The sequence below is a fragment of the Coregonus lavaretus genome, assembly GCF_964263955.1.
Source record: "Coregonus lavaretus genome assembly, chromosome: 23".
Classification (NCBI taxonomy): Eukaryota; Metazoa; Chordata; class Actinopteri; order Salmoniformes; family Salmonidae; genus Coregonus; species Coregonus lavaretus.
In genome coordinates, this window is record NC_140010.1 from 41,397,069 (window position 1) to 41,411,161 (window position 14,093).

The 14,093-nt window shown below is 42.3% G+C and overlaps 1 protein-coding gene across 1 annotated transcript in view; it reads right to left on the reverse strand.

Moving 5' to 3' along the window:
- Positions 1-920: 920 nt before the first annotated feature.
- LOC311150530 (cadherin-7-like) overlaps positions 921-14,093 on the reverse strand; it is a gene marked incomplete at both ends in the record, with an annotated part of 132,098 nt that continues 118,925 nt past the window's right edge. The window contains one exon of the mRNA XM_084188011.1: positions 921-1,423. Within this exon, the coding sequence (XP_084044137.1) occupies positions 921-1,423 (503 nt within the window). The remainder of the gene's footprint in view (positions 1,424-14,093) is intronic.

Here is a 14,093-nt window from a genome sequence, read left to right on the forward strand (position 1 = left end):
CTTCATTGGCACTGTGGCCCTTAAAGCATGTTAATTCAAAACTTGAGTGTGACAGGGGACATCCCTGGCAGGTGTCTAGATACATTTATAGGAATGTATTATTTATGTTACTCTAAATGGTTGAGAGATCATGACCGTGTTCGTTAGGCACCAAATGGAAGAAAAGGGGCAGAGACTACTGGTCCAATAAGAAACCCTAATTTCTGTTTTCTGTTTAAAAACATTTTGCTACGGTGAGCCCTACTGAACACGAACCATGGTAAGCCTGAATTGATCAAATCCACCGGTTGTTTCAAAAAAACCTCTGCTGTAAAATCCATATGGAGTTATCTTGTTTTGTAAAGAAATTGAGAATCTGTTCAATAAAAATCAATTTGAAACATATTACAGATCACAGTGAACCCTGTGACAGTGCCACCCAGTTCAAGGTGGCACTGTTTTCATTTGACCACGACATGATGGAGTACTTGATAATGTCACTGTTGTAACAACACTGGAGGATAGATATTGGTTCACTTCTTGTCCCATTTGAATGTCACGGTGACTTGAGAAAGTCTGGACATTTGTGCGTTGAGGTCCTTCCAAAGGGTCTGGAGCCCGTCCCAATGTCTTAAGCTTTGCATACTTTCCATCATATTAAATCTAGTTAACAAAATCTCCCAAAGGTCATTGTTTGAAAAATCCTGCCAGTCCTCAAAAAAAACATTTTAGAATGGAAAACCACCATCCTATTAGTTATTCTCGCCGACATTGATGCATTTCTATACACCAATCAAATGTCCTCTCAGAGCACAGCATTATCTTCTCGTCATCTCACATTTCCTTCCTTTTTTCCTTTGTATCGTTCTTTATATTCTTCAGTTTCCTTCCCTCATTTGTTACGTTGTCGGCGCCGACAGTTCGGCAGGCTCGACCGAGGGCTAGGAGGCGAAGAGGTTGCCGCCGTCGCTGTGGCCGTAGAGGTCTGCCAGCTTCTTGAATCGTGGCCCCCAGTCGCTGAGGTAGTCGTAGTTCTGCTCCGAGTCCGTGCTCAGGGAATCCAGCGAGCTGAGGGACTCTGCGGCCGAGCCACTGCCCTCGAAGGCATATGTCTGCAGCGAGTCGTAGGGCGGCGCCGACGGGTCCACGTCGGCCTCCTTCAGCCGGTCCCATATAAACTCGCGGAAGATGCAGTTGTCCGGCGGCGGCCGGGAAGACGAGAAGAGGGTGGGCATTTCCGGGGTGACGTCACGGCGGGTCTTGCCACCGCTCTCGCGGAACACGTTGAGGTTGCGCAGAGCAACCATGTCGAAGGCCTCTGTGTCCTCCTCGCCACCGCCCTCGTCGTCGTAGCGCACAATGTTCTCACGCACGTCACGCTCCTCGTCCAGGATCAGGGGCTCCTTCTTCCTCCGTCGCATGGTGACGATCAGCAGGACCAGCACTGTGTAAAGAGAGAGGGACAGTCAGCATCACCATCAACAAAGGGCAGAGGACCAAGATAGCTGAGGGTTAATCATGAGTAGACAAAGTAAAAATGTTATGTCAATGAATATCATTGTGGAGACATTCTTCGTCAAACCTTGAGTCAAGATGGACAAAACGACAAAGGCATCACATGTCCAGGACCACTGTGGACTTTTACAGTACAGAACATTTGTGCTATATTAGAAAGGTTGTCTTCATAATTTTGGGTCGTAGACCTGGGACAGCCCTGTCTGCCACCTGTGTGGCCTTAGGCCCCCTATTCCCATCAACACGACCGTTGGAGGCAAGCTTAGCTCTGAGAAACAATTTGATGGATAGAGCGATAAAGATCCAGTGGGGGTGGAGAATGGAATGGAGTCGATTGATAAAGAGAGATTACAATAGGCCCATGTTATTCATTGTGTTTTCAGCCAAGGCATATAAACCCCCCCCTTTAGCCTGAAGAGTATATTCTTGTCTGAAACTAGAGCTCTGGTATTGTCTGGAAAATTACATTATGATGGGGAGGATGATCCGCTACATTAGTTTTATCAATATCTTCAACTGATTAGGTTTTAATCACTTGTACTGCAGCGCGGAGAGCAGCCAGCTGTTCATCGAGTGTGGTGCTATCTGGAAAAGTTGTTAGTCATTACAGTCCTGAGTTAAGGTTACTTCAGGTGGACTTCAAGTTGATTTCCGGTTGAGTTAAGGTTATTTCAGGTTGAATTCAGGTTGATGTCAGGTTGAGCTTGACAAATCAAAATGATCTCTATCGACCTTAAATGGACTCCTTTGAGGTATTTGCAAATGGCTTCATGAGATTTGCAAGATTTATAATTTTTAAATATGTAATTGGCCATGTTGTTAGAATGTAAACAACACTGAGACAAACATGAGCACAGAGATTTGGAGTGGCCAAATATGCTGTAAATATCAGGGTTTAACAGTGGCTGTGATCCCAAATGGCACCCAATTCCCTTTAAAGTGCACTACTTTTGGCCAGAGCCCTATGGAGCCCTACGGAGCCCTATGGAGCCCTACGGAGCCTTATGGAGCCCTGGTCAAAAGAAGTGCAATATACAGGTAATAGGGTGCTTTTTAGGACACAGTCGGTGAGTCTCCCCATGCAGTCGGCTGCTCCCACAAGCTGCTTACCCTGGGCAGGCCAGCGCTAACTCCTTTTTATGGGGACAGCATATGCCTATCTGAGCAATAAAACAGGATTATATGCCAGTCATAAAGCAGTCGCCCCTAAAAGCAAATGGACCAAGTGCGGCCCCCAAACCATGTCAACGTTGGACCTCTCTCTTTCTATATACTTGATGGACCACTTCTGTGCCATCTTTTGACAAGCTAGAAAAGTTATATCCTAAAATTGAATAGAGTCTAAAACAGTATAAACCAACTTCCTCACAATATGCTAAAAGCAAAGTTTGAGGAACCATAGGCTCTACCGATTTCAAGGGCAGTTAGCAAGCTGAAAGTACTAAACAACACACCACCTGAAATACTATGCCCTGCTGAACACCCCATTGCTGAGCACTTGACTACGTGGGCTGTGCGCACAAATCCACAGCTGCATGCATATAAACCCTATGCCATACATCTCCCCTCCTCCAACTCAGCACACACAAACATTCACAGATACACACACACAGAATATCTCGGTGTCACACGTTCACAGACACACCCACACACAACATCGCTGTGTGTCACTCACACACGCACACGCACCTGTTACACACAAACACACGCACACACACATCTCGGTCACACACACTCCCTGAGAAACAGTCACAGTCCACCCATCAGGGGTTAGTGACTGCCTGCCAGATCACCTCCTCTCCCGCGTCGGATCTATACTCACAGGGCTGAAAATAACACCCGTGGCTGCAGTGAGCGAGCAAGGGAGGGGAGGGGAGGGGAGGGGAGGCAAACGTCTAATGATCCATCCGTCAGCGCTGCCACCGCCAGGCTGAAATATGGAACCATACCTCATCCCCAGGCATGGTGCCATCTCCCTGGGCTAGACAAGCACAGAGAGCAGGGGGGCTGGCGGTGGAGGGTGGATTTCTGTTAATTTCTGTTAATGCACGGATGAATTAGTCCTACAGTCATTTACTGTGAAGTTTACTGGGAAGTGGGAGTGGAAACGTTGTTTGCACAACCTGCTACACTTATGAGATTTTTTTGTTGTTGTATTTCATACCATTATTGTCTGATTGTCTGAACTCACCACCACTAATAAGCCGAGCTTCTCAGAAATGTTTTCTTCACCTCACACAGTAAGTTAATGAGTTAGTTATATATATATAAAAAAAATCCATTGTCAATTATATTTCCTCACAGGATTTGAAAAATCCAACACCCTCCCCCTCGATAACCACCAGGTTATAGTTGACAATAGAAGTTATAGGCCTACTGCTACATTGGCCTAGGCTGTCTCTCATTTCTTTAGCCGCCAATGGTTCACAGTGAATCAATGTGTCCATATGTCAAAGGCTGGTGCTCTCGCATTAGTGGCATTTTAACTTTTAGATTTTTATCATTTTAATTCCCTTTTGTATTATTAACCAAGTTAAAATTATTTTGAGAAATGAAAACGCTACTATTGAAATGAAACTGTCCCATGAAAATGCACATATGGAAATCATAACTGGCACGGAGATCAGTAGATGGTAGGATAAAATGTAAGCTTCCCCAAACTTGAAACTCAAGCGCCTAGGAATAGACTATTGTTAACATAGTGCACATTTCTTTGTACTGCATACTGTAATTACAACTGGTGTGTGAGTGAGTGTGTATATGTGAGTGTGAGTGTGAGTGTGAGTGTGTGAGAGAGAGAGAGAGAGAGAGAGAGAGAGAGAGAGAGAGAGAGAGAGAGAGAGAGAGAGAGAGAGAGAGAGAGAGAGAGAGAGAGAGAGAGAGAGAGAGCGCGCTACGGGCAGGGTGGCTTCTTTGAAGAATCTCAAATATAAAATATATATTGATTTGTTTAACACTTTTTTGTTGTTACTACATGATTCCATATGTGTTATTTCATAGTTGTGATGTCTTCACTATTATTCTACAATGTAGAAAATAGTAAAAATAAAGAAAAACCCTTGAATGAGTAGGTGTGTCCAAACTTTTGACTGGTACTGTATATATATATTTTTCAATTTATCGGGGGGGCAACAGCACCCCCAGCACCAGCGGCTATGCTTACAATTCATCATAATAACAATATGAATTGCCTGGTAATAGATATATCACCCAAAAATTACTAAATGTTTTGTTGGATGTCTTCTTCTGCTGTTCATGTTCAAAATGTTGGGTATGCAACATTGCATGACAGAAAGATACTCTATACTCAGGGGAGTTTTAATGCACATGCTAACCTTGGTGTTAAGAGATAGATGGGAGGTATTGAATGGAGTTGAAGGATGGGACTAATAACAAATAACAACAAATAATAACAAGATAACTAATAATGTAAGCATACTGTGTCCATAATAAGTATATATGTTGTATGTTGGGAGCTTTTGGGAAAGAGCACAGTTAGAAAGATATGTCATATAGAAGCAAACCGGATGGACATCTTGAAAATGATCGGAGAGGTTGAGAGTAGAAGTAGTTCAGGAGCAAAAACAAATAAAATAGAATTATTGTAAAATTGACTGTGTCCATAAGGTGTAGATAGTAAGTATAGGCTGGAAGTAGAGGCCTGGGCATTGTTGTTCACTAATTTACCCCAAGTAGGGAAAGGATGGCGGGGTTGAAAAGTAATAAAGGGGAGTATATATATAAAAAACATGGGGGATTGGAAGTGATGCAGACAATTACATTGATAGAGGTTACAATCTATCTGCAATATTAAGCTGATCTACACCCCCCCCCCCAAAAAAAAAAAAAAAAAAAAAAAAAAAAATATTACAACTAAAATTAAAAAATGTTTTTTAAAAATAACCTTGGGTGTAGCCCAGTCCAGAAAAAAATCTGTTATTTTTTAATTTTTTATGGAATTAGGTGGTTTGCCAGCAGCTGACTGACAGTTGTCCATATTTGGAATTGTAATAATTGATTCGTTGTCTCTGGCGCAATGGGTTGGCTGTGTCTAATAGTCGTAATTTGCCGGCTGCCTTTGATTTTCCTCAAAGTCACGTCCACTCTAGCTAGCTCAGCCAGTTCAAAATGTCAGAAAGAAAGCAGTGGGGCCCAAAAAAGAAAAAACACAGAGGCTGAAAGAGTTCCGGGACCAAGATATGCTCATATTGTTTTATCAAAACGAACTTGATATTTCAGTAAGCCAGCTTCCAGTTCCACTCAACCGCCGCCGATGATGATGAGCTAACATTAGCAACAACAGCAACTGGGCTAGCTGTTAGCCTGGATCATGTGGACCAGCTCCCAATCACACCGCCAGCAGTTGACCAGACAGCGGAGGAGCAAGACCAGCCAACTGGTAAGGCAACAACTTCCTCAACGAGCTTCATTCTCGTTGTACCTGCTGCTATAGAGGAGGACCAAGGCCACCACAGCTAGCCTTGTAGCAGAGAAGAGCGTGCAGAAGGAACCTCCAACTGTCCCCCGCCACATGTGCTACAGGTTCCCTCATTGGGTCTACTGTTGCTGCTGTTGTCAGCGAGGAGGACTCCTACAGCACTGACCCAGCTCGTTGGGGTACAATTGATGACAGTGTGCGTATTACTTACTAACTGTAAGTCGCTCTGGATAAGAGCGTCTGCTAAATGACTAAAATGTCAAATGTAAATGTATTAACTGGGCTAAAAAGGGACCAGAATTGTGCCAGAACAGAAACACAGACATATCAGCATTAGAACATCAATACAAAGACCAGAAACAACACTTTTCAAAAGCCCATTTCAGACGTAAACTTGCTAATGGCGAAAATGTGCCCAGGCAATGGCTTTTGTACTCCCCCTCGAAAGGTAGTGTATTATGTTTTGCTTGCCGACTGTTTGGGGACAAGAACAGTGGACTGTCATATTCAAAGCCATTTGGCAGTATTGGTTACAGTGATTGGAAACACGCGAATGACTGCTTAGTTGATCATGAAGGATCTGAATGCCATATAAAAAAAAATGTGCTTGACTATATTACCCAGACAGCGGATGAGGGAACGATAGACTTCAGGGGTCATAGTGAAATATTGGGGCGTCCTGACAATGGAAATTAGTTTGGTATCCTTGAAGTAATAAGCCAGTGTGATCCTTTTTTTAAAGCACATAGAGAAATACGGAAATGCCGGCAAAGGAAATCTCTCTTATCTCCGTAGGGATCTGCAAGGAATTTATTGAACTGATGGGACAGAAGGTGGTTACTGAAATTATCTGTCAATTAAAGATAGTGAAATAATTTTCAATCAGTGGGGGTTCCACTCCAGATGTTGTGCATGTAGACCATTTTACATTCATCATGTGGTACGAGCATTTTCTCCAATTTCTGCCTACTAATAGCCACACAGGAGAAGCCCTTTGCAATTCAGTGATTTACGGGAGATGGACATTGACATAAACAACTGAAGAGGACAACGTTATGATAATGCTAGCAATATATCAGGAGTCTACAAAGGTCTTCAGTCGCACCTGAGAGAGATACCCTTTGTTTGAGTGGGTACCATGCGCTGCCCACACCTTCAATTTGGTGGGGGTAAATAGTGTGAACATTTGCATTGAGACGGAGGAGTTCTTCACCTTAGTACATCATCTTCTTAATTATTGCTTAAAAGCCCTTTCACGCTGGCAGACAGTTACTGTGAGGTTACAGCCAAATGTAAATAAACTGATTAATATATGGTGGTCAGCACATGCACAAGCAACTAGTGCACTGTGTCTGAACTATCCATTATACAGGCTTCAACAAACAAAATATCTGATAAAATAGAGAAACTCGAGATTGCTTTTCTGTGCAATATGTGGAATAACATTCTTATGCGATTTCAGAACACAAGTACTACACTGCAGGCAGTTGACCTGGACTCGTGCAACGCTGTTGATTTGGTTAGTTCATTGAGGCATTATGTGGCAGGCCTATGGGATCAATACGACAGTGTTGAGACAGTAGCTAAAAACATGTCCCCAACAATCTCACAACTTTATCAAGTGGACACACAGCGACAGAGAAAACAACACACACAAAAAATCATCAGAGCCTGTGTTAGTTGTCAGGCCATGAGAAGTTTTCTAGAAGCGTGGCAGACAGTATCTCTTGTTCATCATATACTATCTAATATACCATATAACATACTAAAGAAACCTTCAGTAGTATTGTTTGGAAATGTTTTGTACTACTATCCATTTTGCACACAGTAAATACAGATAAATGAATTTGGACAAGCGCTGAACAGAAAATAAAAATGTTTGGCACAATGATATATGACATGAATGAGGACTTCCTTTGTGTTTATGAGCATGGATGCCGGAGGCAAGATTCTGCCATATGTTCTTACATTTACATTTATTTACATTTAAGTAATTTAGCAGACGCTCTTATCCAGAGCGACTTACAAATTGGTGCATTCAACTTATGATAGCCAGTGGGACAACCACCCTATTATTATTATTATTATTATTATTTTTAATAATGGGGGGGTAGAAGGATTACTGTTATACTATTCCAGGTATTCCTTCTTCCATTACTTTAAAAAGATTGCTTTGTAAAGTAAACAAATAACAAATATTGATACCACTAATATGTCTATCAAACCCATGTTTGAATACCGGTACTACTCTAACAAGTGTCAAATTAACCGACGGATGAATGCATGTTGTTATATTGTGATTGTGAACAAAGGACCCCGTGTCTACTCAGTCAACTGTAATGTCACAGATTGCATGCGTCAGCCAAACTTTGGCATTGACTTAATACACAAATGTTCAACAATTTATTTTGCACCGGATATACTACTCTTTTATATCTAAAATTAACCAACAATTGAATACATATTGTTGTATGGTTATGAATGTGCCACAAGGACCCTGTGCACTCATTTAAGTGTAGTGTCACAAATTGCACGCGACAGGACTCACTTAAGGCCTTGATTTAGCAACACGGCAGTTTTGGCCAAAGATGAATGGGCGAGATGTGCGGTAGATCAATTGAACATTATGCCCAATTTTCCGTGTTTGAACTGAGAAAACAATCCATCATGCAAAATCAATGAGACTACAAATATTTAGCGCTGGGTGGGTTCTCATCGACATATTTTATAATGAGTCCAGCCACTGTTAGAGTCCGTCTTTCTGCTACTTTTTACTCCTCTCCTCTGTCTACAGTGGGGTCTGAAATTATTGACACCCTGATAAAAATTAGGTAAAATGACTGTATAATATAAATAATTCAAATTCTGAGCAATATTGTATGCTCCAAAGAATTTGAACATTTTATACTAATACAATTTCTCAGAGAAAGATATTTTGTTTAACAAGTAATACAAAAAAATCTAAAAAAGGTAGGGGTCAGAATTATTGACACCCCTGTTTTCAACACCTTTCAAACGGCACTGAGCCTGCGCTTATGGACTGCCCTTTTCAATTCAAACCACAGGTTTCCAATGGGTTTTAAGTGTGGAGACTGAGATGGCCATTGCAACATTTTGATTTTGAGGCCAATTAACCATTTATTTGTAGATTTTGATGTGTGCTCGGGGTTATTGTCTGTCTGCCGCAGGAGGGTAAATCACAGAATAACAGGATTTATTCCGGAAAACAGAGTTACTCAGTAATGCGTCAAAACAGTCCAGTGTGCAAAACAGGCGCACTGGAACCAACAAGGCACACAGGGAAAATAACCCGGCGATACAAAATACAAGGAGCTCCACCGAGCTTCACTATCCTCACAATAAACAATCACACACAAAGACAAGGGGGCAGAGGGAACACTTATACAGGTACTGATGAGGGGATATGAACCAGGTGTGTGTGTTATGAACAAGACAAAACCAATGGAATGATGAAATGAGGAGCGGCAGTGGCTAGAAGGCCGGTGACGACGAACGCCGAAGCCTGCCCGAACAAGGAGAGGTGGCAGCTTCGGAGGGAGTCGTGACACTGCCTGACCCATGCTGTACTGAAATGAATCGATGCACATTCAGATGTTAATGTACTGCATCATAATAACCAATCTTGAAGAGTCTTCTGAGCAGTACCGATCCATTTTTGCTATCCATTCAATCGTGAAACAATGAAAAAATGATCCACTATCCAATACATTATCATTTACATGGTATTTGCTGACGGCATTAGGCTTTCTATTGATCAATCGCTATGGTATTATCATTCAATCATAAATGCTATCATTCAATAAATACAGTAAATACCCTATATTGAATCTGTGTCTATGTCTCTTTTTAGGCTGTAAAGAATTAACCACCATTATACTGTCCATTTTCTCCACTCCACCCTCAAACCATGGCCGTGAGGAATGGGAATGGTACCAAATGACAAGGTCACCTCTGTCCCATCCAGCAGACTGTCCCATCCATGCTCACCTCTGTCCCATCCAGCAGACTTGGTCATTGTAAGGAAAAATACAGTGTTTGACATATTGAGTCAAGAGACCGCTGATGTACTTCAGCTGAATTGTGGCCAGTCAATACTCGCCGTTCACCACAATTACAGTCTATGTCAGCCAGAATGAAGGGGACAGATTGAGACACAGGCACTGTCATACTGTATATTAGCTGTGACAGGCCACTGTTGTTAGGGGATGGGGTGGCTGACACACCAAATATTGGCACAGTTCTTGATTCACTTTTAAAAAGACAATGGAAAACGTAATCCATTGACATTTCATTGATTGATTCATTAAATAATAGATTACTTTATGGTCATCAATATGTTGGTTGCCTAAAAATGTTAGATGTTAATTATCGCTGAGGTGTAATGTAGCATGGTCTCATAGACTAGATGTAACATAGTAAACATAAATCCGGGACACACAAATTAGTATTATATGTTCCGTTTGGTATGGTTACATAAGACAGAAGGCAAAAACAAAAGGAGAGGGTTTGGTCGGGGTGGATGTGTAGGCATATATCACGAAACGTCTAGCAACCCAAAGGTTGCGTGTTCAAATCTCATCAAGGACCATTTTAGCTAATTAGCAACTTTTCAACGACTTACTACTTTTTAGCTACTTGCAACTACTTTGCATGTTAGCTAACCCTTCCACAAACCCTAACCTTAACCCTTTTAGCTAACCCTTCCCCTAACCTTAACCCTTTAACCTAACTCCTAACCTTAACCCTAACCCCTAACCGCCAGCCTAGCTAACTTTAACCAGCTAGCTAATGTTAACCAGCTAGCTAACGTTAGCCACCTAGCTAACGTTAGCCACAACAAATTGGAATTCGTAACATATCATACGTTTTGCAAATTGTGGGCCTCTCCTGTTATGAGTCAGATGACCTTACGTGACCTCTTTATGTATGGTTCATCTATTTATGGTTCCAGCATGAGGCAGAGGGAACAACGGTACAGTACAGTGACTGCACAGAGCCCCAAGAGACCTCTGGAACAGCTGCTGTCATTGTTTGAGGAGCTCTCCTGAAATTTGTGAGATTGCCTCAAGAGTACAGAAAAGTATAGAACCTCCAAGCTTGCCTCATTACAATTATTGAGCCACATGAGTGTGCTTATTTTTGTTTAGTCTTGTTCAGGTTAAATAACTATATATTTTTGTGTAGTGGGCATATATTCAAAGCAGTGCAGACACATGTCAGTCAAAAATTACTATGACCAGAAAACAGGGCTGTGTCAACTAGGAAGAACATGTTTTGAATCGGGAGTTAGTACCTGAACTTGTCCAATAAGAAACGTTGTTTTTGTTTTCCGTTCCAAAATGTTGTGATGTTCTGCCCTAGTGAACATAACCGAGTTTGGTGCAATTAAAAGGGGCATGAATCAGGACGAATACCGTTGTGTTGAATGCGAACAACAACAACAATGTCAACAACAACAAAACTATGAAACGACACACTGCTTCAGTGCCTTGGGGACAGCTTAGCTTGGGTCCTTGCGCTTCTCTCCCAGTGTGACTCAAGCGTCAAAAGTGCATCAGTTGTTAATTCCCTATTTAAATATTGTGTTTTTCTGTTTCTTCCACATTCTCTCTTCTGGCTCTCCATGTATCCATCCGCCCCTCACCCTCCATCATGACAGAATAGGCTGGGCTGGACACCCAAGGGAAACGGCTTAGTTGGCCCAAAATATCGGCTTGTTTGAGGCTGTGCAGCAGTGAACTAATCCTAGTCTTCATCCCAAATGGCACCCTATACCCTACATAGTGCACTACTTTTGTACAGAGGCTTATGGACGTTGGTCAAACGTAGTGGGAATAGGGTGCCATTTGGGATGCAATCCCAGTGCCACAGATAGGCAGGAAGAAGCTTTGGGTGTCTGAATTAGACGTGGGAGAGGTTTTTAGAAATACAAGGATGCAAGGCATCTGCTGCCACACAATGTATCCTCCACAACAACAGAAGAGAACATTGAGGCCGAAATGGAGAAATGGCAGCCAGAAGGGAGAGTTGAAAATACCAAAATAGTATGGGGAAAACCATGCCCGAATGTAGGTTTGGAAGCATGAAAACTATGTGTAGAATGAAATACGCTGACCATGTTAGCTGCTTACGTCATCAACAAACTACACTTACTCACTATATCTCCTAATAGCTGCAAGATACACGAGGAGCTTGGTTGGACCACGGCACCTCCCAATAGTGTGTGACTGACAAACACGTGGGAGAATCTCAATGGAGAAAATACTCCTTTACTATGCAAGTAACATTTTTTTTTTAATACGAAAATTATAATTTACTGAACTGTTAATAATATTAATAATAATAATAATAATAATTATAATTAAAGCTGCAAGCTGCATTGCAGAGATTCAGCTGCATGCCCACCGTGCCACAATCAGGACAAATTGGACACATTGCCCTGGGATGAGCTACTTCTGTACTGTTCACCAAGCTTGTCAAATCAGAATTCAAAATCAAACTGATGGTGCAATATGCTTTTGCTGCATTTTGGACAATTTTCAATGATGTTGACTACTTTAAACGTCTTCTTCTCCAGAACCGCTGGATCGATCGGCACCAAATCTGGTATACAGTGCAAGTATTCAGACCCCTTCACTTTTTCCCCTCATCAATCTACACACAATACCACATAATGACAAAGCAAAAGCAGAAATTTTAGCAAATAAATATCAAATTTACATACAGTAGGGAGAACAATTATTTTATACACTGCCGATTTTGCAGGTTTTCCTACTTACAAAGTATGTAGAGGTCTGTAATTTTTATCATAGGTACACTTCAACTGTGAGAGAAGGAATCTAAAACAAAGCAAAGCAAGACAAAATCGGCAGTGTATCAAATACTTGTTCTCCCCACTGTAAGTATTCAGACCCTTTACTCAGTACTTTGTTGAAGCACCTTTGGCAGCGATTACAGCCCTGAGTCTTCTTGGGTTTGACGCTACAAGCTTGGCACACCTGTATTTGGGGAATTTCTCCCATTCTTCTCTGCAAATCCTCTCAAGCTCTGTCAGGTTGGATGGGGAGCGTCGCTGCACAACTATTTTCAGGTCTCTCCAGAGATGTTCGATCGGGTTCAAGTACGGGCTCTGGCTGGGCCACTCAAGGACATTTAGAGACTTGTCCTGAAGCCACTCCTGCGTTGTCTTGGCTGTGTACTTAGGGTCGTTGTCTGAGGTCCTGAGCGCTCTGGAGCAGGTTTTTATCAAGGATCTCCCTGTACTTTGTGCAGTTCATCTTTCCCTCGATCCTGACTAGTCTCTCAGTCTCTGCCACTGAAAAACATCCCCATGATGCTGCCACCACCATGCTTCACCGTAGGGATGGTGCCAGGTTTCCTCCAGACGTGACGCTTGGCATTCAGGCCAAAGAGTTCAATCTTGGTTTCATCAGACCAGAGAATCTGGTTTCTCATGGTCTGAGAGTCCTTTAGGTACCTTTTGGCAAACTCCAAGTGGGCTGTCATGTTCCTTTTACTGAGGAGTGGCTTCCGTCTGGCCTCTGTACCATAAAGGCCTGATTGGTGGAGTACTGCAGAGATGGTTGTCCTTCTGGAAGATTCTCCTATCTCCACAGAGGAACTCTGGAGCTCTGTCATGAGTGACCATCGGGTACTTGGTCACCTACCTGACCAAGGCCCTTCTCCCCCGATTGCTCCGTTTGGCCGGGCGGCCAACTCTAGGACGAGTCTTGGTGTTTCCAAACTTCATATGTTTACGAATGATGGAGGCCACTGTGTTCTTGGGAACCTTCAATGCTGCAGACATTTTTTGGTACCCTTCCCCAGATCTGTGCCTCGACACAATCCTGTCTCAGAGGTCTATGGACAATTCCTTCGACCTCATGGCTTTGTTTTTGCTCTGACATGCATTGTCAACTGTGGGACCTTATATAGACGGGTGTGTTCCTTTCAAAATCATGTCCAATCAATTGAATTTACCACAGGTGGACTCCAATCAAGTTGTAGAAACATGTCAAGTATGATCAATGGAAACAGGATGCACCTGAGCTCAATTTCGAGTTTCATAGCAAAGGGTCTGAATATTTATGTAAATAAGGTATTTCTGTTTTTTATTTGTAATAAATTTGCAAACATTTCA